At 51.7% G+C, this 24,780-nt stretch overlaps 1 protein-coding gene across 10 annotated transcripts in view; it reads right to left on the bottom strand.

Moving 5' to 3' along the window:
* Positions 1-24,780, bottom strand: part of MRTFA (myocardin related transcription factor A) — a 193,120-nt gene that overhangs the window by 5,810 nt on the left and 162,530 nt on the right. For all 10 annotated transcript variants that reach the window (XM_070506829.1, XM_070506830.1, XM_070506827.1 and 7 more), the window contains 8 exons: positions 14,548-14,603; positions 12,110-12,185; positions 11,026-11,187; positions 6,821-6,996; positions 6,221-6,352; positions 3,413-3,666; positions 3,000-3,171; positions 870-1,892 (listed from right to left, as the gene is read on the bottom strand). In XM_070506829.1, the coding sequence (XP_070362930.1) occupies positions 870-1,892; positions 3,000-3,171; positions 3,413-3,666; positions 6,221-6,352; positions 6,821-6,996; positions 11,026-11,187; positions 12,110-12,185; positions 14,548-14,603 (2,051 nt within the window). The remainder of the gene's footprint in view (positions 1-869; positions 1,893-2,999; positions 3,172-3,412; positions 3,667-6,220; positions 6,353-6,820; positions 6,997-11,025; positions 11,188-12,109; positions 12,186-14,547; positions 14,604-24,780) is intronic.

The following is a 24,780-nucleotide window of genomic DNA, read 5'->3' as shown; positions in this document are numbered from 1 at the left end:
AGAACAACTTTGCTAGCCATGCTGGCTTCCAAGAAGCTTTCATGGAAGCCAGTGGAGTTGGGGATACAGGACAGGGGAGACCCTAACCTCTGACCCTGCAGAGAGTAGGGTAGGCATGGGGTGACTGGCTGCCTGGGGTTTTGTACAAGCCACGTGAGGGCGAGGGAGGGGCCCTGGGCTGACTCCCCCTCTCCTCCATTTCTGCCTGAGGCTGCTCAGGAGTCCATCTCTCTTCCTAAAGTGCCTGGTTCCTGTCACTGTCCCCTCCACCCCAAGCTCCACAGGGCTGAGGCCACACAAAGCCTGAAGCGGCCTCACCCTTGGACCAGGCTGGGTGGAGGGTCTGGGCTATGAGGGTGTCAGCAGCAGAGAGCCAGTTGCCAATGACACCTTGGTCGGGGACAGCTGGCCTCTTTGAGGGGAGGGGGAAGAGTGGAGCTAGAACCAGGCTCAGCCTGGTGGCCCCCGCTGGCTCCTGGGCAAGAGAGCCAGGCCCACAGCCTCCCTCAGGCAGGGGCTCCCCTGATTCTTACCTGGGCCCTGTCCTACCCCCATGGCGCAGAGGGAGGAAAGGGCCCGGCCTGGGTGGGGGCTGCTCAGGAACCCTCTACCCAGGTACACAAATGTTCTGATATCAATGGCCAGACCCTCATGGCTGTGGGTTCTTGAGCAGGCCCCTTAAGCTTCCCAAGTCTCAGTACCCTCCTTGGTGACATGAAAATGGTGACCTCTCGTTTTGTAGGGCTGAAGGGAAGACTAAAGGAAGCAAGCATAGCCTGCCCAGCCATGAGGACACGTGGTAACCAGGGCTGTCATTATAAGTATCTCCACACCCTCCTGTGGCCCCTGCCCCTCTCACACCCAGGTACCTGCTGGGGGCTCCCGCTGGCCAGGCCAGGGCTGTCTGCATTCTTATTGGTCACGGTGAGGACAAGGTGGGTCCCTGTGGAGTCAGTGATGAGGGTGGGAGGTGTGACCCCCTTGATGAGGCCGGGGCCCTGTGGGCCCATAAGCAGCTGGGGGGTGGGGGCCGGCTCAGGCTCGGGTAGCACGGCTTCCTGCTTCACCACCACAGCCGGGGGCACCAGGGCACAAGTGTCTGCATGGTGGGCAGTGGAGGCTGCCAGGCTGGGGCTGAAGGAGTGAGCAGGGCCCGGGGGCTGCCGGCTCAGCTGGCAGCTGGAGAAGCTGTTCTCCTGCTTCACTGGGGGGCCAAGAGTGACCAGGGCCGGGGTGGGGGATGGGGCTGGTGCAGGCTGCTGGGCCCGCTTCTCCTGCTCCAGCTGCAGCTTGAGCCACTCCACCAGCTGCTGCTTCTGCCGGAGCATGCGGGTCAGCTCCTCGATCTGCTTGTCCTTTTCCTGCAGCATCTGGTCCTTATCACGTCCTTCCAGCTCTGCCCGCACCCCAGGACTTAGGCAGCAGGACCCGGCCCGGGTGCCCTCCTCCTTTACAAGGATCTGCAGTGGTGAGGTCTGCAGGGTGAGCTGGGTCAGTGGCGATGTCACCATCTCACCAAAGGTGTCCCCAGGAGTGGAGTTCTCGTCGCCTGTGCTGAGCAGTGAGCGCTCTGAGGGGGTGGGAGACACGGGGGGTGTGGAGCCCGTGCTGCCAAATTTCACCACTCCATTGCTGGTCACCGTGGCCACCACCACTTCGGCTGGGGCCAGGCCTGCTGCCACCAGGGCAGGCCCTGTGCTTAGCCGGGTGGCTGGGAAGGCTACCACCACCTCGCCAGCCTTGGGCAGGATGGAAGGGGCGGCAGGAGCCTTGGGGGCTCCCGGGGCAGGGCTGGCTTGTTCTTGGTAGGCACGCAGGCGCTCAATCAGGTCTGTCTTGGTGCCTGAGACAGGCAGTGAGCGCAACTTCAGCTCCTGCTTCAGCTCTGCTACCTGCAGGGGGGTCGAGAGTCAGGGCAGCAGGGGGACAAACTAAGGTGACTGGGTCCAGGCAGGAGGACAATCGGGGAGGATGAGAGGGATGAGCTTTTTGTTTGTCAGGCCTCTTCCGTCCGGGCCCCACTAGCCAATTCAGAGATATCAACCTCCTGACCTTCCCACAGCCCTGGACGGGGAGGTATATGTCCCCCAGGCCCAGCCTCCAACCTTTCCCCATCCTCACCACACCAGGGCCTAGTTAAAACATCCCCTAACCCCGTGTCTGGGCACGACACGCCCTCAGCTGTCCCCAGCCCCAGCATGGGGTGTGGTGCTCAATTATTAGGACTGACTGGATTGTGCAGATGAGAAAACTGAGCTCACAAAAGGAAACTAACTTCTTCAAGATCCACAGCTAGTGAGCGACAGGGCTAGGAGTTAACTTCAGGTCTGATGGACTCCGAGCCCGTGCCCACCTGCCCCTACAAGAACTGACGTGCTGGGATATGGTCATCTCTCAAGAGGAGTTAGCCTGGTTCAAAGGACAAGCTCTGGAGGGAGATTTTGGCCCATTCCACCTTCTGAAAACAGGCCAGGCCCAGGCATGACCCACCCTCTTCCCTGGCAGACACAGCACTTGTACAGCAGATCTGGTGGCGAGTTAACTGGCAGAGTGGAAAAGGTGGGGGTGTTGAAATTAGCCCTGAGTCTGAATCTGGGCTCTACCACCAGCCAGGTCTGCGACCCTAGGCAAGCCTGCTCATCCTTAGGCGGGGGTAACACTCCCCGTTTCTCACACTGCCCCGTACAGGTCAAGGAAGACAAGAGGCATACAAGGGCTTGGTAAGCCCCAAGGCCCTGGACAGATGCTGGCTGATGTCATTAATGATAATGACCACAAGGACCAGGCTGATGTCAGGGCTGACCAGGGCCAGGCAGGCCTTGGAGCAGGTTCCAGGTGCCTCTGCTGGAAGAGACCTGAGTCTGGAGCTCTGCTTTGCCTTCTAGAGCTATGGGTCCTGGGCTGGTGCTTTCCCTAAAAACAAGCACCCAGACAGACCCTATGGGAGGCCAGGCTGGCAGTGGCTCAAGTCCTCTAGTGGGAAGGGGGCAACCACCTACCTTCATGTCGTCCAGGTTGGCAGGCAGGGCTCCCGGCTTGCCAGTTAGTGAGGTGCTGTTCTGACGTGCCAGCCCACTGGGCCCAGGGGTGCCCGAGCTGGAGCTGCTATTGGTAGTGGAGAGGCTGCGCACTGGGGGGGCCCCACTGTTTCCCAGAGCTTCACCTGCCGGCCTGAGAGGAAGAAAAGGCAGAAATGAGCAACTGCCAGGTGTCACCCTCGGCCTCTGCAGGGTGAGGTAGAGAGGGGGCTGGGGTGAGGGCCCTGTCCGCAGGCTCCATCTGGGGACCACTCTTGCAGGATCCAGACCAAAGGGGCCTTGAAGATCTGGGGTTCATCCACACCAGCCCTGGCATGTGCCTGTCCCAGGGAGCCCGTGGGCAGGATGGGGGCGGTGCCGAGGTGGGCTCCTACTTTGGCGGGGCAGGCAGGATGGTCTGGTAGTTATAGTGCTGCTGTTGCTGCTGGTTGAGGATCTGAAGCTGCAGGAAGAGCTGTTGCTGCTGCAGGATCTTGGCGTAGGAGGAGTCCATGGGGGGCGCCCCCTTGTCCTGCTTTTGGTCCGGGGGGATGTACTGGTGATACTTGAGCTTCTTCACCTTTGGCTTCAGCTCCTTGGCTTTCTTGCTGCGCTGTGACTTCTCACTGGCAGCCTTGGGTTGGCTTTGCTGAGAACACAGGGGACAGAGGGCGCCATCAGGGGGCAGTCTCAGGCTTCTCAGAGTGAGGCCCCCAGGCGGGAGGCTGGCAGCCCTCCCACTGTGCCTGATTAGCTTCTGAGAAGGCACCATCCACCACTCTGCCCTGCTCCACTCACCCCTGCTGGACTGTACCCCTCCAGAAGCAGAGGCCTCATCAGTGCCCAGACGTGTACGAGGGAGGGAGGAAGGGCTGACAGAGGGGGCTGTGCATGGCCCAATTCTGAGAAGAGCTTCTAGCCCAGAGGGAACATCAACCAAATGCAGACGTCACCATGACCCCGAGCAAAGAGCAAACAGACAAGAAGATAAAAACCACCGGCTTATGGAGCTCGTGCGGTCCACACTAGGTACTTTACAAAGGCCGTGTCACATAGACCAGCAAGACTCCCGCCTAGGAAGGAACTAGTGTGTCTACTTGAAAAGGAGGAAACAGGCTCAGAGACGTCACTTGCCCAGGGTCACACAATGATCTTGATCTCACCGTGTGAAGGAGCTGGAATCCAAACCAAGGACTCCAGAAGTTCAAGTTTAGTCACCAAATGGGCTTCCAAAGACTCCCTGCTGGCACACGGGGTGGCCACCCAATGGTCTCGAGGGTCACCAAGGACCAGGCAGGGCCAGCAGGTCATGCTTGTGAGGCCTGTCCTTGGGGCAGGGAAGGGTGGAGTCTGATGAGGGCAAGAGTAAGCAGGGGTGTGCCAGGCAAGGACTGGAAACCCTAGAAGGTTCTGAGCAGTGAAGGGTAGACAAAAAGGTGGAGACAATGCAGGGATCAGCTGGGGTCTTGACCAGGTGGCAGTGGGGGCCAACGGGAAGGTTTGGGTAGAGTTAACTAAATGGAGGAAGAATGGATGACAGGAGCATGTGGCAGGTGAGCAGTTCAAAGGTTTAGGGTTTTGAGCTTTGGCAACTGTGACAACGGTAGCCCCTTCATGGAAGTCAAGAGGTTCTGGTTTTCCCGAAGAGGATGGAAAGAGGGAGGAGAAGGTGCAGAGCTGCTGAGGCTGGAGCTGACAGAACACCAAAGTGGACAGAGATGGGCCCGCAGAGGACCCAGAGCAAGGCTGCGGGAGCAGTGGAGTGCAAGAGAGGGAGCACAGAGGCCGAGGGCGGGGCCCGGGAAGAACCCACTGAAAGGGAAGAGGATGGGAAGCCAAGGGAAGGGCAGCCACAAAGGCAAGGGAAAGCCAAAGAGTGGAGAGGGAGCGTGACCCGAGAGCATGAAAGGCAGATGGGGGCTGGGATTGGAATTAGGGACCCTTGAAGGAGATGTTTCAGTTCACTGGAGGGGCTGGGGAGCCAGCCCACACAGGCTGAGTCGCCACCCAGAAAAGAGGAAGAGTGGACAAACATACACACATTTATTCTTCCAGACGTGCGGTGGTCAAAGGCAAGCAGCAGTCATGCGACAAGGAGCAAGTCTGAGGGAGGAATCTTATGGGGGAACCTCTGACCTCTGCGGCTATCAGGAACAGACTGCAGAGGCAAGAGAAGTGCCCCTGATGGGGAAGCATCCAGAGCCAGCGGAGTGCTCTAGAGCACCAGCAGCCCCAGGAGGAGGTGCTCACTGCTTCCCCTGGGACTGGGGGAAGCCAGGAAACTTCCTGTGAGCAGCAGGGCCTCGCAGAGACAGTGCAAACAGGACAGACCTGGGGGAGGGGGGCCACACAGGAGGGCATCGGGGATCCCTGTAGCACAGCAAGGGCTCAGCCAAGGTGAGAGAACAGGAACCTGGATGGTTCTAGAGCAGCCGTGACAGCAGAAAGAGGAGAACACGGATGGCCAGAGATTCCCAACCAGGGGCGAGGTTTGCACGGACTAGAGAATAAAACAAGACAGGGAACCCTGCAAGTGACAGCGGGAAGAAAGGGACACGCCTAGCAGGCACAGATGCAGCCTGGGGAAGCGGCAGTCCAGGCCAAGGTCCCTGAGACCCTGGGGGCAGGAGGCCCTGCAGGGCAGGGAGGACAGGCATCAGCTCTCAGTGCTGCTGAGCTTAACCTCTGAGCCCAGCAATGTCCCCACACAAAGGTCCCCAGGGGTGTCTCGTGGGGTCGATGTAAACCTTCCCCCTTCAGGTATTTCAGGTGAGGGCTTGGAGGAAGGGAATAAAAACAAACGCCGGACGCTGCCAGCTGTGTGACCTTGGGCCCATGTCTGCACGTCTCGGTTTTGTCGCTTGTAAAACAGGGTTCTGTTACTGCCTCACAAGGCTGTCAGTGGACCAGATGGGTGGTGTGGGTGGGTGTCTCCGTGGGGAGGGCAGGAACAAGAGCCTGGACAGCCCAGTCCAGAGTCTGGCACACTGTGCTCAGTAAACCATGGCTATGACTGTGACAGCCAGTGGCACATGGAGAGAACAGGAAGAACTCTCACATGACCTCAGGGACCTTTGCTTGGCCCTGACCAGGGGGAGAAGATATGCATGCCCACCTCCTGCAGTTGTCCCCACACTGGATGAAGTCACAGCAGGGCTCAGCGGGGCAGAGGGAGGGGAGGGCAGTGGGCTGGAGAAGTGTACCTTAATGAGCGTGGGGGTAGGCTTGGTGGTGGGGGCCGCAGTCCCGTTGGTGAGGCTGGGAGGCAGAGGAGGCTGCTCTGCCGGGAGAAGCGTTTCTCCAGAATCCGGGCCCACTGGGAGTTGAGACACAACCTGAGAGAGAAGGGGAGAAGAGGGCACCCTCTGTTTCTGGCTGCTCCGGAGGGCACGGCCATCTCCAAGTGGCCCAGAGGTAGGTGGCAGTCACCTCCTTGGATGCCACCACTATCGGGGATGAGAAGAGCAGCCCCCAGGGTGGCAGGGGGAGAGGGCACCAGAAAGGGAGAGACTGAGGGTGGTAAAAAGATTCATGAAGTGAACATGCTCAGGAGAAGTGGACTGTTCTGAATGCGCGAACCCAGGGCGGGCCACCAAGGCTTGTGACAGGCTGGCTGAGGCTGGCTGGAGCGGGGCCCTGCTGCTGACATCTCCCTCCCCACCACTGGGACTCAAGCAGCCAGCTCCTGAGGCTCCTAATAACAACAGGCCCCAGCTTCCCTGCAAGAGACCTCACTCTGGGCAGCTCTGGCAAATCTCGAGTCCTGGGGGAGCAGGGGAAGCATCTAGAGCAAGTAAGCTCACCTGAGTGGAGGATACGGAGGTGGCACTGGGCAGTGGCTCGCTGACTCGGGCTTCCAGGGGTGACGGCACCGAGCCCTGAGACTCATGGCTGGCAGGCTGCTCAGGGGATAAGGCATCGCTGCTGTCCTCATCGAAGGAAGAGCTGTCCGCTACTTTCGGGTAATTCACCTGGCCCACTGAAAGCCAAAGGCATAAGACTCCACCTCTGGCCCCAGAGCATGGGAAGAGAGGCCTTGCTCACTAGCCAGAGGCTGTCCCAGCAGGGTGCCTGCTCTGTGGCGCCCAGCGAGGCAGACAGGAGAAGGGTGCCCAGCAGCCAACCTGCCTTCTGGGACCAAAAGAGCTCTAGGAGAGCTTGTCATCATGATCTCAAAACAAGGGCCAGGAAGATGTTACCGGTCGTCAAGGCGCTGCCCTGGGCGAGGAAAGGCCTCGTCTTTAGCCTCTGCACTCAGCCTTCAGAGTCAGGTCCCAGCCTCCCTCCCACCAGCCTGCCGCCTCCGCCACCTCCTCTGTTTCCTTGCTATTAAAAGTACTTTAATTCCATCCTACAGCTGCACAAAACTCTCCTCTTCCCCCAGAGGCTTGTGGACCCTGCAGTGAGGGCTCTGAGCCTGTGATGAGAGACCTCGTGAGCGCAGGTGACAGCCTCGAGAGTGCAGCTCCCCCCCGGGCTGCCTGAACTCCCCAAAGGTCAGGAACGGGGTAAGGAACCTCCTGGAAAAGGGACGCCCACCTGCACAGGTGAAACAGGATCACTGGAAGTATGGTGACCTCCCACTAGTGGCCAGTGACTCCCAGAGACCCAAGACTTGGGAGCAGTGGCCACCAGAAGAAAACCCCACCCAGCTGCTGTAACTGCCCTGCCGTGCCCCACAGTCAAGGCCAGAATGGCCATGGGCACATGTGCTCCTGAGGGGCCCAGTGTGGAAATCCTAGGACACAGAGGGAAAGAAAGATGGGAACAGGGGCAAGTAGGATATTTCAAAAGGTTCATGTCCCAACCCCAGCCTCAGCACTGTCGGGGGAAGAGGTTGTGCACCGGTCTGCTATCCACCCAGGAGGAAGTGAGGCAGAGGTCACAGCACAGACGTGAGCTGCTGGCCACACGGGAAATCTGCTGTGGTGGGAAGACCACAGATAAGGAACAAGAACAAGCCTGTAACTCTCCCAGCAGACTCTTCCTCTCCAGGGCCATGCCCTGAGGCTCTCACCTCCCTGGGATCTGGAAAGGACGCACCTGGGCTGGACCCTCCACTGACTGACTGTGGGTGATGGAGCCAGGAACACCCTCACTGGGCTGGCTCACACACACTCTCGGTCACCTGTCCTAGCAGGGGCATACCTGCAGTGCATGGAGGGGACAGAGCTTGCTGACCACCATGTACTTCATGCCAATCACACATCTAGCTTTTCTCCCACCATCTCTTAGTCCCAGCAAGGAGACCTGCTGTGAGACAACAGCCCAGGAAGCTGCTGGCCACACTGGAGAAGCCCAAGGACTGGTGCAGGCTAGGGTCAGTGCAGAGTCTCTCTCTTTCTCTCTCTACTGTGGCCAGGCATAGGCCAGGTGCAGGAAATGGAGGTAGAGACAGGGTCCCTGCCCTCCAAGGGCTTATGGTCCCATCGCCTTGGAGCACAGTAAATGCTCTGCTAGAGGGAAACGTGGACACTGAGGGGACACTGAGGAGAGGCTCAGGGAAGATGTCCTGGAGGAGAGAGCCCTGGGATGAATCTTACAGATCAACTGGGGGTGGCCTAGAAGAAAGGGTGTGAGAGTGCGTGAGCGTGTAAGTGGATATGAGTATGTGCTGGGAGTGGCCATGGGGAGTGTGCAGGGAGACGGTGGGAGATAAGGCAGTCTGAAAAGTCCACTCCCATGCCCCCGTTCTCAGCAGGCCTCAGAACTGTCTTGGCTCCCTCCTTCTGCTCTCCACACTCAGCTTTGCCTCTTCCTTCTCGTCCACCTCAGCCTGGATTCGATTCCCTCCTCCTCCTCTTATCCTCCCAGCTCCTCAGCCTCTCCCTTGCCTCCCTCCTCTCAGCCCATAAACCTGCTCCATCTCTCCCAGCCTAAAAATCCTTCCTAAGCCACCCTCTCCCTTTCTGTCCCTTCTCCACTCACCTCTTGAGTAATCAAGTACATCTTCTGTCACCATTTCCTTTCCTCCTATTCATTCCCTGACCTGCAGGATCTAGCTTTTGCTGGTAAATGCTCCTTTCTCTCAAGTCACCCACGATCTCACTGGCAAACTAAACTACTTCCCAGTCCTTAAACAAGCCGTGTTCCACCAGGCCTCCAGGCCATTGCCCATGTTGCCCCCTCTGCTTGGAATGTCCTTCTGTACCTTCTCTACTTGGTAAACTCATTCAACTTCCAGGTTGACCCCAAATGTGCCATATTGTCTGTGGTACTTCCTGGGCCCCTGCCACCATGCCCAACCCTGAAAGAATCCTGTCTCAGCTGAGCTCCCACTGCACCTGACCACACGCCCCTTAGTCTATGTTGTCCACCACAGCAGCGGTCAGCTGGCCTGTCATGAACATTACTGCAAACAGCAGCAGCCCTTGCGTGCGTCTCGCCAGGAGCCAAGGACTGCACTGGATCCTTTATATCCATGATTGCCTGTGAGCCTGCCAACTGTCCCGCAAGCCAGGTGACTCAGCTACAATGTCACAGGACCATGGCCTTTCTACTACACGGCACTGGCATCTGACTGGGAGTCAGACTCAGAAATCATTTGTTTCTACATCAGTCTTCTCCCATCAGACTGAATTCTTTCAGAGCAGCATCATATTTTGTTCATCTTTGTAACTGCAGGACTTCACACGGGGCCCGGCATGTTGCCAACTCTTGGCAAACATTTATCAGATTTAGGCTGGCTGGAGAGTCCAGAACTGACCTTGGCCCGAACATGACCCTGTAACTAGGGGCTGTTTTGGAATCCTGTGAAGACCTAGACAGGAAAACACTGAGATGGGGCAGGATGAACGCCAGGCCAAAGTGGTGAATTAAAAGGACTACAGCTCCCAAAAGGAAAGGGCTGTTGGGGCCCAGGGTGTGCCAGCCTCCAGCACGGCGGCCACCTCCTCCACTGCCCGGCCACCGTCTGCAGTGCAGATCAGGCCTGGAAAACCACAGTGTCCTGTGACTCGGGGCTCAGGTTCAGGGCCCATGGTGGCATGCTGTGGGATCAGCTCCTGTGGTTCCCTTTCACGCCCTGCCCAAAGAGCTAACTCACTATTACGGTAGGAACAGTGGAGCCTCCTTCTCCTGAAGGCAGGGCTACCTCTGAGGGATGGGAATGCCTGGCCTTGTCTGGGACCAGATCTTGGGCTCACTGCAGCAAAGGAGACAAGTCGTACCAAGAATTACCAAAACCTAAGAGCATCACATCCGAACACCTGACCATGGCACATGAGGCCCTGCACGTCCTGGACTCCACCCGCCTCCCACCTCACATCTTGACAGCCCCTCCTCCAGCTTCATGTCCAGGCTGCTCCTGGCCCTGTGCTGCTCTCCCTGCCTGGAGCACATACTCCCCCCTCACGTACACTTTAGTTTCTACTCACCCTGCAGCCTCAGTCTTGGCCATCACCTCCTTTGACACCACATCCCTGCCAGGCCAGGCTGGGTAACCCTCTGCTGTGTGCCCAGGCAGCCCGTGCTCCCTCTGGCACAGCCCTGCCTGTCTTGTCGTTCCTGTTTACCTACCTACATCCACCCCTAGGCATGAGCTCTGTAAGGACAAGGGGCTTGGCCTACTTTGTGGGGCTGTGGTCCTAGCACCCAGCATACTGCTTGGATCAATCAATATTTGTTCAGTGAAATATCTGTGGAAAGTGCCAGGCTAGAAAAAGAGATTTCACTAAGAAAAAGAACAGACTTTTAATCCCTAGCATCTCCACGTGTTCACACACCTCAATCCTGACATCAGTCAACCCTGTGAGAAAGGAGTAAGGTCCTGAGTTTACAGAGATGAAGGTGGACAGAGGCCTCTCTGTGACCTAATTATTTGTTTTGGCATGGCACTGATCTCTGAGACCATGGGCACTGTCCCAAGATGATATGGCCTGTTTATCAGGCTCTACACTCCACACTTCAGTTTCCCAAGTCTAAGCAGGAAGTCAAAGACCAAGAAGCCAAGAGCCCCTCCCTCTGCATCTGGCCTGCATGTCCACGCAGATGGCTGGGGTCCCCTCACCAATGATGGCTTCTTTCAAGCTGGACTCCACAGGCAGGATGTTCTTCTCCACCAGCTCCATGGGGCCAGGCCTCTGTGCGATCTTCTCGTTGAGGTCATCGGCCAGTCTGGCTCTCTTCAGCTTCAGCTGCTTGGCCTGGAGGGAAGGCTCAGCCGACGTCTCTGTCCGTGGGAGAGAATGCAGGGCAGGAGGATGTAGGAATGGACCTGGTTCTGCCCTGGGAACTCCAGAGCAGCCCTCCTTCCCTCTGGGGAAGGAGCAGAGACCATCAGAATGGAAAGCGCATCCCCGGCAGAGTAGAGTGGCCTGGCTTGAAGTGTCACAAGGACAGAAGAAGGGGCCCCCACTGTGGACAGTCTGTGGTCACACACAACAATGGTCACCAGGCACAGGCCAGCCCAGAGGATTTTCTGAGGTGGAGCTACAGAGTTGAAAATGCACCAGACGATGGAGTGGTCTTCCCTCTCCCTCAAGTTTGCTGTGTTACGGGGCCAATCCACCTCCCTGATCTGGGTCTCAGTGTCTTCGTCTGCAAAATGTGGGGTTCAGACTAGGAAAGTTCTCTTCCAACCCCAAAGTTGGCTCAAAAGTAAGCAAAAAATGGATAGATTCATGCTTCTTTCAGCAGCCAAAACCTTTCCTTCACTAGAGTGTGGAAAGAAGTGTGTACTGGGGCCGGGTGGAGTATGTCTACAACGATCTTACTTGTACATCACAGGTGCTCAAGTAAATGCTGAGTGAATGAATGAATGAATGAATGAAAACAGAAAGCAAATGCATTTTAAAACAGATTGTGGAGGAAAAGATTTCATACCAAGGGATGATGAGACCCAGGGCCCCTGCATGGCCACAAGAGAAAACGGCAAGCCAAGCCAAGAGAAAGTGACTGTGCATCTTTGGGAATTCCCAAACCCAGGGGTGACTGCACAGCACTGCTGTCTTACTGTGGTAAGGCTCTGGCTTACCAACCGCTGACAGAAATGGGAGTGGTGAGAAAGAGGGAAGAAGAAAGGTGGGTGGTGCAACAGTGAGAAGAGAATGAGAACATGGTTTAGAGGAAGAAGCATTTCCAATATAACACACCTTCCAAAATGTGCATCCTGACCAGCTCCGATCTCTCTGGCCGGGAACGAATCTTCCGTTTCAGGTAGTCCTCTGTCTACAGAAAAAACACACCAGGAAGCTCTCAAATCCAGGTCACAAGGTTACAGCATGGACAGGACCAGAAAGTAGCTGCCGCTTTAGTGGCTGCTGTTGGTCACCTCCGCAGCCCCCATGATCTCAACTTGGAGACTGCAGGGTTCTGAGGCAAGGGGAGGCTGGCGGAGGCAGGCCTGGGGAGGATGCATTCATTTCCATGCACCTGCCCAGGGCACCATCATCTGTCAAGACCACTTGTCTTGTCTCTCTGAGGCTGGACTACTAAAGAAATTTTTTAAAAATCTGTTACTTTTCTTATCATAAATGTAATATATGTTCATAAAAGAAAATTATAAAGTAAAACAACAATAAAAAATTTTTAATCATCCCACTGTTAGTATTTGGAGATATTTGTTTCTGATCATTCTTCCTGCAGAAGTTTAATTTTGCAGACTTATAATCATATTGAAAATAATTTTATATCTTATTTCAAAAAATCTAGTATTGTATGATCTCATGAGCATTTTTCCATTCATTCTGAATGGCTGCCAAGTAGAATACTAATTTTGACACATAGTATCACAGCTCTAGTTCCTTGAAGTCCAGCATCTTCATTTTTCCATTTCTGAGACTCCAGGAGAACTAAATAAATCTCTTCACAGTCCCAGAGCCAGCCCACTGCCCAGCGCCCATGTTCTGATGTATCTCTGACCCTAGATCTGTCTAACTCCAGAGCCTGTGCTCTCAACCCCTGCACCAGAATTTCTCAAACTGTAGGTCAAGACCATCAGTGGATCAAAACCAGCACAGGACAGGACACTGCAGAGTAGAGTAGAACAGAACATGAAATGTCAGAGCACACTGCATGGAGTAACAGTATACACCTGGCCCTTGTCTGCTGCCTCAGTGCTCTGACGGGGCAGCTCTGTGCCAGCCCAGGGGTGACGCTGAGCTCTCCAGGAGACAGTTTCAAGCTGTGAGCTCTGGGTCTGTCAGCCCATGTGCGGGGGACAGAAGCACTGCCGCAGCTGCTGCAGAAGGTGGCAGAACGGGCGTCGGACATTGAGGTCTTCACGGACATCAGAGGAGGGAGATTTCCTCAGCCATCAGAAGTTCTGAACAGTGGCCAAGGCCAAGGCAGAATACAGTATTGATTAAGAAAATACCCGGAGTCCACAGACCAAGGTTTGAGTCCCAGCTTTGCCACTTACTAGCTGGACAAGTTAGTTAACCTCTCTTAGCTGCAGCTATAAAATGAAGATAATAACACCTAATTTGTAAGAGCTGATGTAAGCATAAACAAGAAAATGACATTATTTCACATACAAAAGTGCTCAAGAGAACAGCAGCTGTTCTAATTCATTCATATTTACTCCTTGCCTCCTTGAGAAGCAGTCCGGGACATCACACCCAGTCTTACGAGTGGGTCGGGGGCACAGGCAATGCCATTCCTTCCTCCCACCGCTGTATCCTCTAACACTCCCAGCAAGTAAAACAGTGCAGTTTGTTACTGCTTTGGTTCCCATTACCCATGATCTCATTCTTCCCATTCACTCTAAGAATTAACCATGATTTTTCTTAGAGAATTAAAAATAAAATAAAAAGAGAAGACAGTAAGAAAATCTTGGAGGTCAGTATCTCGGAGTCTCTGAAAGAGCTGTTGGTCGGGAGCCATGGCCTACGATCCTCCATTTGGGGAGGTTCTCTTCCCTTGTCTTTCACGTAAAAGAAAAAAGTGAAGGGAGTGTGAGGCGGAAGCAGCCTCCAGCGACTTCCCCTTCTCCACCCACACTGGGCAGCAGAATATCCCCCGAGGCCCCTGAGGGAACTGAAACCGAGGGGAGACACCGCAGCAAGCCAGGTGCTGCTGCATGAACCTAGGCTCAGAGGGGGCCCCCGCTGCCGCTGCCACAGCCTCAAGCGGACACTGGCTGCTCAGGGCACATGGAGACCAGGGAGGTTTCCTGCCCCTCGAAAGGCCCATCCTGGAGAGGTGTGGGCAGTGCAGCCACCGATATGGAGGGACCACCACTTAGCAAGCTTTTCCATGGCTGGTGCTTGTGTCCTAACCATCTACAAAAGCTTAAGTGGAATTAAAGATGGGAAAGTACTAGCGGTCTCCAAAGCAACAGGAGGAGGATCAGTGACCAGCACATACACCTAAATACAATAAAGGAGAAAACTCATTCTGACCATGTTCCGTATCATTACGCTGGGAGATGGCTCGGGGTGGGGATGAAGTAGAAAAGGCAGACCTTTCTCTTTAGAACTGAGAGGCAAGGGCTGACCTGGAGGCAGGCTAGACGGGAAGGAACATAACCAACAACGCAACGGGCTCTGAAAGTGCTCTTTGGAGGCCCGGGGGGAAGAAGGCGCCTTACCCTGGCCCGCTCCAAGCTCCTTCTCTGCTCATGAAATGCAGCTGGACTTTTCAAAGCTGTTGGGAAAAGAATCATAAAAGAATTACTTTATAGAGAAGCATCATGCCTACCACTACAAGTTACAGTGGAGAAGGCATCTTAAATTCAAGTTAATTTTAGCAGTATTCTTAATATAAGCTGAAGTGAAGAGGAAAATGGCACTTGAGTAAGCATGTATCCTTACGGTTCAGCTGCCCCAGTAAAACAATTTTGCTTACTTTATTCCTAATAGGAATAGTTACTGCCTGAGCTTGGGCTCTATAAAGTGCACCCACAGAAGGCAACTTTGAAAAATATCCTGGACCTGTTACAGGACTCTTAGCTACACAATCCTTATCGATCAGTCAATGCTCCAAGCATGCCTGTTGGGCCTCGCCTTACTCCTGGGGAGACAGGGACCCGGGGGCAGAGCTGCACATCGGGTCTACCTTACTTCTTCAGCCTCATCAGGAATCTCAAAGTGACCAACCTGTCTGAATGGGGCAGCTAAACCAAAAAGACATGTCTACTTGGGTGCCAGCTCCTTCTTCACTTCAGCTGATATTAATAGTGCTGCTAAAATTAACTTGAATTTCATCTCTAAGGACTAAAGGGACTCCACGGTGATTGTGTGGCTGACCCTGGTGCACACAAGCAGCAGCGTCAGCTCACTGCAGGGCTCGCTGCAGCCCGTCCAGGACTCAGCTGTTCTGGGGCTGGCACCACATGAGCACAGCTCCTGACTCAGCAAACGATGCTGAGGTGGGGAAACCAAGCCAGGACCCTCTTCAAAGGCATCACCATGAAGAGAGTTTTGTGTCAAAAACTCGGCTGTAAGGACAAATAATGAGTTGGGACACCCTGAGGAGACGAGGGGAAAAGGCCTGAGTCACTTCAAGCAGGGAACAGCAGCAACAAGAGAGAAATGTACAAGACAGTGGTCAGTTTCACTTCTGCTGCCCTAGAATTTCAGAACAGCTGTGAAACTGTGTGTGGAGATAACTTTTGCCAGGCTGCTGGCTGTGGTGGGAGTACAGGGGCAAGGGGACGCTAAAAGTAGCAAGGGCATAGATATGACCCTATCCTGCCTGGGCCTTTGTGTTTCCTCCCCCAATGCCACTCCCAGGAGCTGGGCCTCAGCAGGAGCAGTCCCAGAAGAAAAAGCTGCTCCACACATCCCAGCAGCACTTATTTACAAGAAAAATTTTTTTAAACAGGATAAAAAAGAAACTATCATTTTAAAAAGATCAGTTGAGAGCCCAGCCCATCTTCCAACAGCAGGGGGAGCGCTAGATTTAACAGCCAACCTCTAAGAAAAGCCACAGGCTCCCTCCCCAACCCACCAGAGCAGTCAGGGCACCGTCCTGCGATCCCAGCTCTAATCTGGGGAGGTCTTGGGCATCTCAGTGGGTAAGCAGACAGTCCCTGCACCTGCTTCTCTGGATAAATCTGGCTCAACTCCACAATCAGTCTCGCAAAGGCCTGACCCACAGGAATCTGTACTGGGTGTGATGGACGTCAGGGAATGAACACACAGCCTTGCTGTGGAGGGCTTATCACACAGATGAGACAGTAAGTACGAAGAATCAGAGAAAACTCAGTGTCCGCCCCACCTCCCCGCAGCTTCCTTTCTGCCTTATCTTTCTCTGTAGCACTTGTCACCTAGGCTATCTATCTTTCGCAGTCATACCACACCTTTCTCAGTTGTTTATTGTCAACCTCCCACCCTTAAGATAAGCCCCATCAGGGCATGCAGGGGTTTTATCTATTTCTTTCATTTCTATCCCCAGTGCCTAGAGTCCCCAGCACTTAATTCTTCCAGTGAATGAGTGACTATTCTATAAGAAATGGATACAAAGTGTACACTAATGACAGGAAAACTAGAGGATTCTGTGGAAGAGCTCTGAACTTTCATCTGACAGCCAGAATTATGGCTCTCCTCTGGGTTCAAAACTTCACACGAGTCCCAGACAATCAAGACATTCATGGTCTTTTCCTGGGACCTACCAGTGACCACTAGGGTGAGACCGGCTATGACTGCTTTCTGGGGCTTATTCTCTCCTTCTGGAGAGTGAGAACCTGCCTCCTCCCAGAACTCCTGTAAGAATCAAGTGAGAGCAAAAGTGCTCAGAAGCAAGAGGTGTGCACACCAGTGAGTTAAGGTGTGCTGCCATCAAACGCAGGGATTGGCTGAACTGTGGGTTCAATTCCCACATAGGCCTGCTAGTTTCTGCGCCACAGCCACAGATTATCTGTCAAAACCTCGGCTGGCTTGCTGCCTCAGCAACCTACCATTGACTATCCCAAGGCATAAGGCACAAATCCAACTTCCGGAAAAACAACTCACAAAGCACAGAATTTCCTGGTGGAAGGGGAGTGTACCATCTTCAGGTACGTCAGGATGATGCACCACTAAAGGAGATAGGCGACAGGTGAACTACTGCAGTGTGCATGACTTCCTGTTGGTTCCACTGCAAGGAAATTTTCACATAATACCAAGGAAGAGATTAATATTTAGAGTGCCTACTTATGTGGCAGGTACTGTTCTAGATACTTTAAATTTTATCTAATTTAATATTCCTAGTGATTTCATGTGGTAGGTAGCATTCCATTTCACAGATAACAACAGGCTCGGACAGGCCAGTATACGGTAGGGTTAGACAGTCTTACTCTGTGTCACTCTCAAGTCAGAGTTCTTTCTACTCTTAACTTCTTCAAAAAGTGGAGAAGAAAGATCTTATTGGATGGGGAGGCAAGGAGACTTCAATACATGTACTCTCAGATGTAGGGCCAGGTGCAGGTAATGTGGAAAGGTCAGCTTGACCACAGGACTGAGCACAAACAGGTGTAAGGAAGGCTCAGAAGAGGGGTTCAAAGTGACTGCAGGCACAGAAAGCTTTGACCTGAAACCCGGGGTTCACCATGGAGCTTAAGGAATAGCCTTCAGCACTGATATTAGGAGACAAGCCCGGAGCGCGACGGGAAGACCAGAGGAAGTCATTAGCTGCTCAGGGCCCCGTAAAGATAACCAGAAATGAGGACCAAGAAAAGAATTCAAGACAATAATTACCAATCCCAAAAGACTGTTTCATTTTATAAAAACAACAAAAACATTATAATCTCATTGAATTCTCTTAACAACCCATGAGGCAGGGACCATTATTCCAACTTTTACATGATGAAACTAACCCTGCAGTAGCCTGTGAGGTCATCCATGGAGCAGGGGTCCCCAGCTCAGGCCTAGTTCTGTTTCCCTTTCTTCCTTCATCTAAACCTTCTGACAAGTGTGTCTGTTTTTCTTAGTCCTTGAATAGCCCCCTCACTGCTGCTCTTCCCCCACTTCTCATTCTGCCCTCTGATGGCAAGGTCAGCAGTTTCAACAGCTAGTTCTAACAGGTGAAACGAGAGCGGGCAGCGGCCCTTCTTTCTTCAGGTCTGTCAGGACTCCCGTAAGGCACGTCTCAGGTTCATGTGGGAGAGACTGGCGCTGGGGCAGCCAGTGCTCTCGGTTCTCTGGGGTTTGGCGTGGAGGGCACTCCTATGCATGTCCAGACAGCTCTGTTAAAAGCCTCAGCTGTGGAGGGTAAGCTAATGAAGGAGATGTAGGGAGATAAAGGTAAGCCCTGCGCTTCCCTGACATAGGAGCCAGTGGCAAAGTACAGTTAAAATCACCTCAGGCCTCTGTGCTAAGGAATGAGACACAAGGAAACACAGCAAGCAGAAAATAGATTTTTAAGTTTAGGCCTCTGCTAGTTGTGGAAAAACCCAAAACACTCAAAGTTAACCCATAAATGTGTGTCCAGCTGGGAGGACTGCATTCATCTTGCACCTCCGTCTCCCTTTTCCTCACTGCCTTAATGGCTTTGCCAGAGAAGCCAGGATATTACTCAGAAATTTCATTTTCCCAGAAACTCCTAGAAGGTAGTCTCTGAAAGAGAAGCCCCCAAAGGCCAACGGAAACTCAAGAGCTGCACAGGCTGTTTATAAGAGTACACATTTTCGGTGTCAGAGGGCAGTCTTGATCCTTTGGAACTCCCACCCTCTGGGAGCTGGTTTCACTGGAACACTTGTACTGCTTTGTGTGAACAAGGAGAAGTGTGCAGCACGTACTGAAAGGAAAAATAACCAAGCTCCCCAGGAAATCCAATGAACAGAAGTGGCTAAGAGGTGTGGCATTCTTAATCACAGTTTCAGTTCTAGATGCAAGTCCCGCCCCTGGCTGGCTATAACCACCCATTAATATTCTGTTCCCTCTCTCCAGCACCCATTTTCTTTCTCCCTTTATATGTTTGCTGCCCTAACTAAATGAGGTCATTTGTGAACTAAAAAGAGAAAAATTACTTCAATTTTTTTTTTTTGAGGAAGATGGCCCTGAAGTAACAACTGCCACCAATCCTCCTCTTTTTGCTGAGGAAGGCAGCCCCTGAGCTAACATCCATGCCCATCTTCCTCTACTTTATATGTGGGACACCTACCACAGCATGGCTTGCCAAATGGTGCCATGTCCGCACCTGGGATCTGAACCAGTGAACCCCGGGCTGCCAAAGCGGAATGTGGGCACTTTACCGCTACGCCACCAGGCTGGCCCCATTTCAATTTTCTTTTTAAAAAGATACTGCCATCCACTTCCAAGGGGGAGCTCACTGCCGTGCTCAGTGTGTCTACAAGATCTGTGGCTTACAATGCAAGAGGACTGAGATGGAGCGGTCTTGATTCAATCTAGCATTGAAGGGTAAGTATGAGGACCCTTAAACCAACCTATCACATTAATTTAGAGCATTCAACCAGCACTTTCCCATCACTGGCCCCAGATTTACTTAAACATGTAGGCAAGTGAAAGTCTTCAAGGATCCACAAAGCAGTACGGGAAATGCATCTCATCAGGGAACGACAGCAATTAACCATGAAGCCTCATTTCCTCCTCATTATCATTAAGGAATATTTATTAGGTGCCTGGGTCTGAATGTCACTTTATTAGGTGCTGACATAATAAAAATGACGGTTCCCATCCTTGATAAGATACTATGCCAGAAGCTCACCAACAATTCTGTATTTAGAAGAACTCAAAAGGCCATGAACAGTTCAGCTAACAGAGGTCAACAGAGAGCCACGGTCCAAGGAGTCTTTCTTTCAGGCAAGCCTGCTCGATTTCTTTTTCCACTGTAGGAGTAGCGGACATAACGCACAGTGCATCAGTGAGGGCTGTGTGCATGTATGGGAACAAACATATTTAACAAGCAAGGTGGGAAACCAAAAATATATCCATCCATCCATCTATCCAATAAACAATTCTTAAGTAATAACTATGCTAGTTACTGAGCACAAGGATACACAGGATGGGGTCCCACCCCTCAAAGGCAGCTTCGTGGTCTAGTTAGGGAAAAAGACAAATAATTACAATACAAGATGGAAGTACAATTGTAGAGGTAATTTAAAGTGTTACATAGGACAGAAGACGCAAAATTCAGCCTGAGGAAAGACTGAATGAACTGTCCATGTAGATTCGAGAGAGAAAACCCAAATGAACAGAATAGAAACACTACAGGCAGACAAGGAAGGGAGTGGGGAGGTCATCTGAGGCTGAGGAAGAGCAAGAGCATGAAAGTACGAAAGAGCACAACAAGTCAAGGGACTACAAGTAGTTTGATATGGTTGGACCAAGGAGTTCATGTGGGGACGATGAGGCTGGAAGGGGAAGCAGGGCCTAGCCCTTTAATGTGCTATTGCAGGGACTTCTGCATCCGAGAAGATGGAGTAGATATACTTTTCTCTTATATCTTCCCAGTAAGTACAACTAAAAACTCTGGACATTATGTATAAAACTAACATAAGTAGGCTCTGAAACACAGAGAGAAAGCAGACTGGCTAGTGACCTTGGGACCTGAAGAACAACACAGTTGTGAGTTCCTGGGTTTCCTCATACATCCAAGACTTGGAGGTGAAGAAGATGGCAACTTGTAAATGCTAATAAAGGCGGACAAAAAAGCCCCAACAAAACCTACTCCCGCTTCCCAAATGACTAGGAAAAGGGCAGCCTAGCAAGACAGAAAACTTCTAGACAATAATCATTCTACTCCAGCAAGACACCAAAAGAAAAAACAGTGGCCTCATCCCACCCCTACCAGGAAAGGCCAAACGGGGAGTGTCGACTTCCACCCTTGCAAGTCTACAATGAAGCACTCCGATACCCCTGCCTGAGGGGTGTCAAGGAAGGCCAAGTAAGAAGCTGGGGTTTTCACTCCCACCTGCCAGTAACAAACACCCTCCCCCTGGCCCAAGGAATAAGTGGAGACCAAGTGGGGAGGCTGGACTTAATAATGAGGCCTCCTGCCGCATCCCTGCTGAGTTGATGTGAGGAGAGGGCTGGTAAAGAGTCAGGACTTTCACCGTGGCCAGTGATAAGAAGGTCACTCCCATTCAGGAAAAAATCTAACATTGTGTCATCCAAGCCCTAGAGGAAAGGAAAAAGAAGGTGGGTTGAAAAAGTACTTAAAGAAATAAATGGCTGAAAACTTCCCAAATTTGGCAAGAGACATAAGTATAGATTCAAGAAGCTGAGCAAACCTCAAACAAGATACACTCAAAGAAACTCATGGCAGGATATACCATAACTAAACTTTTGAAAATTAAAGACACAGAAAAAACTTGAAAGCATTTACCTAATGGTTTTAGCATCTATTTCTGATCCCTGCCTGAAATCAATTATTATACTGCGAATTGCAAAACAGTGAGAAGTGCATGTTCACAAGATCACTCTAATGATAATCAAGAGGCCATTTATTTATTTATTTATTTTGAGGAAGACTGGCCCTGACCTAACATCTGTGCCCATCTTCCTCTACTTTATATGTGGAACACCTACCACAGCATGGTGTGCCAAGTGGTGCCATGTCCGCACCTGGGATCCGAAGTGGCGAACCCCGGGCCGCCGAAGAGGAACGTGTGCACTTAACTGCTGAGCCACTGGGCCGGACCCAAGAGGCCATTTAGAAGAACAAAATGGCGTAACTGGGTGAACGGTTGTGCCATTAACACTCCCAGACAGGGGATACAGGAGGAGTAAGCTTGGGACAGGGTAGGAGAGATTGTGTTGAGTTTTGGGCATGCTAAATATGAGTTGATTGTGAGACATCCTATTAAGAGATGTGCAAGTGGGGTATGTGTCTGTGTACACACGTGTGTGTGTAACATCATCTAGGGATAACGTGACACATGTAGAAAAAGAAGACAATATTTCCCAGGCTGAATCTTAAGAGAATCCCAGAAGTTAAGGATACATGATGAAGAGAGCCCAGCAAAGGAACGTGAGGAGGGTCACAGAGGCAGGAGAGGGCTAGGCAAAGCTGATTTTAGGAGAAAGCCTCAAGAAAAAGGATGTAGGAAGAAAGAGAGAGATGTTAATAGCAGGTCAGACAAAATAAGGCTTGCAAAGTTTCCAGAGGATTACTGATACTTAAGACATGGTCACTGGTCTCAGAGCTCTGCCAATGGGCTGGTGGAGGCAGAAACCAACTGCAACAGATTGAGGAATAGGAGGCGAGGAAGTGGAGTCCAGAGGTTTATGCCCCCTAAGAGGTTAAGATGTGCTAACAGTTAATTACTCACTCATTCCCCCAACAAATATGTATTGAGAGCCCACCTGTCAGCCCCTGTTGTGGTGCCGGACTATTCATGTTCCTCTGGAGCTTACAGCTTAGTGAAGAATGACACACAAAACAAACATATAACAGGAGGAGGAGACACATGCTATGAAGAAATATAAAGCAGAGCATGGGCGAGAGAGAGTGATGGGCTAAGAGCATTTTATATGGAGTGGTCAGGAAAGACTTTCTGATGTGATGTTTGAGCAAAGACCTGGAGGAAAGGAGTAGGCCCTGCAGCCATGTGGGGAAGAGCCTTCCAGGCAAGGAGAGTGGCAAGTGCAAAGGCCCTAAGTGGGAAGCTGCCTGCCTGACAGAGAAATGTCAAGAAGGCCGGGTAGCAGAGCAGACTGAACAAAGAGGAGAGTGGGAGAAGATGCAGTGAGGGGGTTAGCCACAAAGGGCCATGTGGGACTTCGGACTTTACTCTGTTCTCAAGTGGTACTAGAGGAAATGAAATCGGGAGAAGAAATAAAGTAGGACTGCGCCTGTCAACCTTGCCATTGAAAAAAAGGCTCCTGGGGGTAACATAAATAAAAAGATTTGCTGCAACTGGTTTCCTTGTTTTCCTCTGATATTTGCAAAGTGTGTTGGGAATTACCTTACTTGAGCTTCTTGGTACCTATTATTTCCCACATTTTATAAAGGAGAACTGACTTGCCAGAGATCACAACTGATTAAATTGAGGAACAAAGACTAGACTCTGGTTCTTCTGATTCCGTTCAAAAAATTCAGATCTTTTTATTTATGTATATTTCAGTATAAGAGATGCAGAGGGTGGAGGGTGGGAGTGGGGTGAAGAAAACATACTTCACTGATCAAGTATCTTTTTCTTTTTCTTTTCTAAAACTTGATAGTTAAAAAACAAAAAACAAAAAAACCCCACTGATTTTAATCTGATCATTTACATTTTGCTTTCTTCTCTTGGCTATTCCTCTGGAAAGAAATGCTGCCTTGTCCTTTTCTTTAATATTGGCAATGGGACAGAAGGGAGGACCTCAGACATAACCTCAGAAAATGTCAAGCGGGTACACATTCTCCCATTCCCTTCCCCTCCAGCCCTCTCTTGAAGAGACCAACACAGCAAAAGAGGGAGTTGCTGTATAATCAAACTCCTTCCAAAGTTAACTGACTCTTTTGCCACATCCTTTGGCCCAAGCACAGAAGTTTGTCACACAGCTCCAGGCAGTTCATTAACTCTGCCCAACTGACCACTGACACGGTACAAGCCAGAAGAGGGGCAAGCGAGGCAGGCTGCTCCCAGTATTGGAGACAGGGCTTCATAAGCTGCCAACACCCAATCATTTTACATGTAGCAGCCTCAACGGTCTTAGAAATTTGTCATCAACTCTTGAATCACATGGACAGGGCCATCTTCTACTTCGTAACTCCTGGGGAGAAGAGAATAACAATATTCTGTGTCATCACTAAAAATGAAAAGGGGAAAGATGCCAGCAGCCGTTGGTCCAGTGTTTCTCCGAGTGCAGTTCAAGAGCCATGCGCATTAAAATCTAGTCTCTGCAGTGCAAGAATCTCTCTGGAACGCAGATTCCTTGCCTTCAAGAAGTTTAAACTTTAGTAAGCTCTTCGAGGATTCTGGTGCCATTAAAACTCAAAAACCATTGTTTCCCTACCCTAGTCCAAAAGGCAGAGGAAAGGTGACATTGCAGATGAGAAATTAAAGATTTTTATTTGCTCATTCTTTACCACCAGGGGCTAAGGGACTAAAAAGTACACCTAGTAAGGTCTTAATAATTTTTTTCAACAGCTTAATTCAAAATTTCAACTCTGCTGGCTGTGTAGGTACCGACAAATTGGTAAAGAGTTTAGTCTCCTGAGCCCCTTTCAGGGTCACTGCTTCGAGTTGCAAAGTGTGTATTTCTGAGTCAAAGGATCAGGGCCTCCTGCCATTTCCCTCACACCCTGGCTAGGGCCTAATTCAGCTGGACAGATTCCACACCCTGCTGTTTGTACCTGGGGCCTGGCAATCCCCCTCAATGGAAGGCAGCTACAGAAATGCAGTCCCTGGTCTCTGCACGCAGCAGGTGAGGAGCACAGAGGTTCTTGGGTGTCAATAAAGGAAATGGGGAGGGTCACCTACATCCCGAGTGACGAAAGCACAGAGGTCACTGGTGTGTAAGGGATGACACTAGCATTTTGGTAGATGATTTTTCTTAGCATTCTGTTTCCAAGTAGAGCAGGGGCTCCTAACTTGGGGCACACTGTACCAGCTTTAGAGTATCTATGAATTCCCAGAAACTGTGCCTGAATTTGGGGGACCTTCTTAGGCAACTGTCTCGTGAGAGGATGTGTAAGATTTTGAAAGGACCATCAATGGCACAAAAGAAATCAAGAACCTCTGATTTAACTAAGGAGTATTAGGACAGAAGTAGGAAGATGCCCATGGCCTTCAAGCCTCACAGCCAGCAGACAAGAGCAGCAACTTAGCAATTTTACTGGAGGGCTTAAAAAACGACAGAGTTACCTTCACCCCCACCACCAACTTCCACCTCACACCCTTAACTACGGGTCCTGATCTGATGCCGTTTTCAATTTTCAAAGTCTAAATTTTGGA

The sequence above is a fragment of the Equus asinus genome, chromosome 4 (genome assembly GCF_041296235.1).
Source record: "Equus asinus isolate D_3611 breed Donkey chromosome 4, EquAss-T2T_v2, whole genome shotgun sequence".
NCBI classification, from domain to species: domain Eukaryota; kingdom Metazoa; phylum Chordata; class Mammalia; order Perissodactyla; family Equidae; genus Equus; species Equus asinus.
Note: the sequence above shows the minus strand (reverse complement) of the source record. Positions and strands in the feature narration are given on the sequence as shown.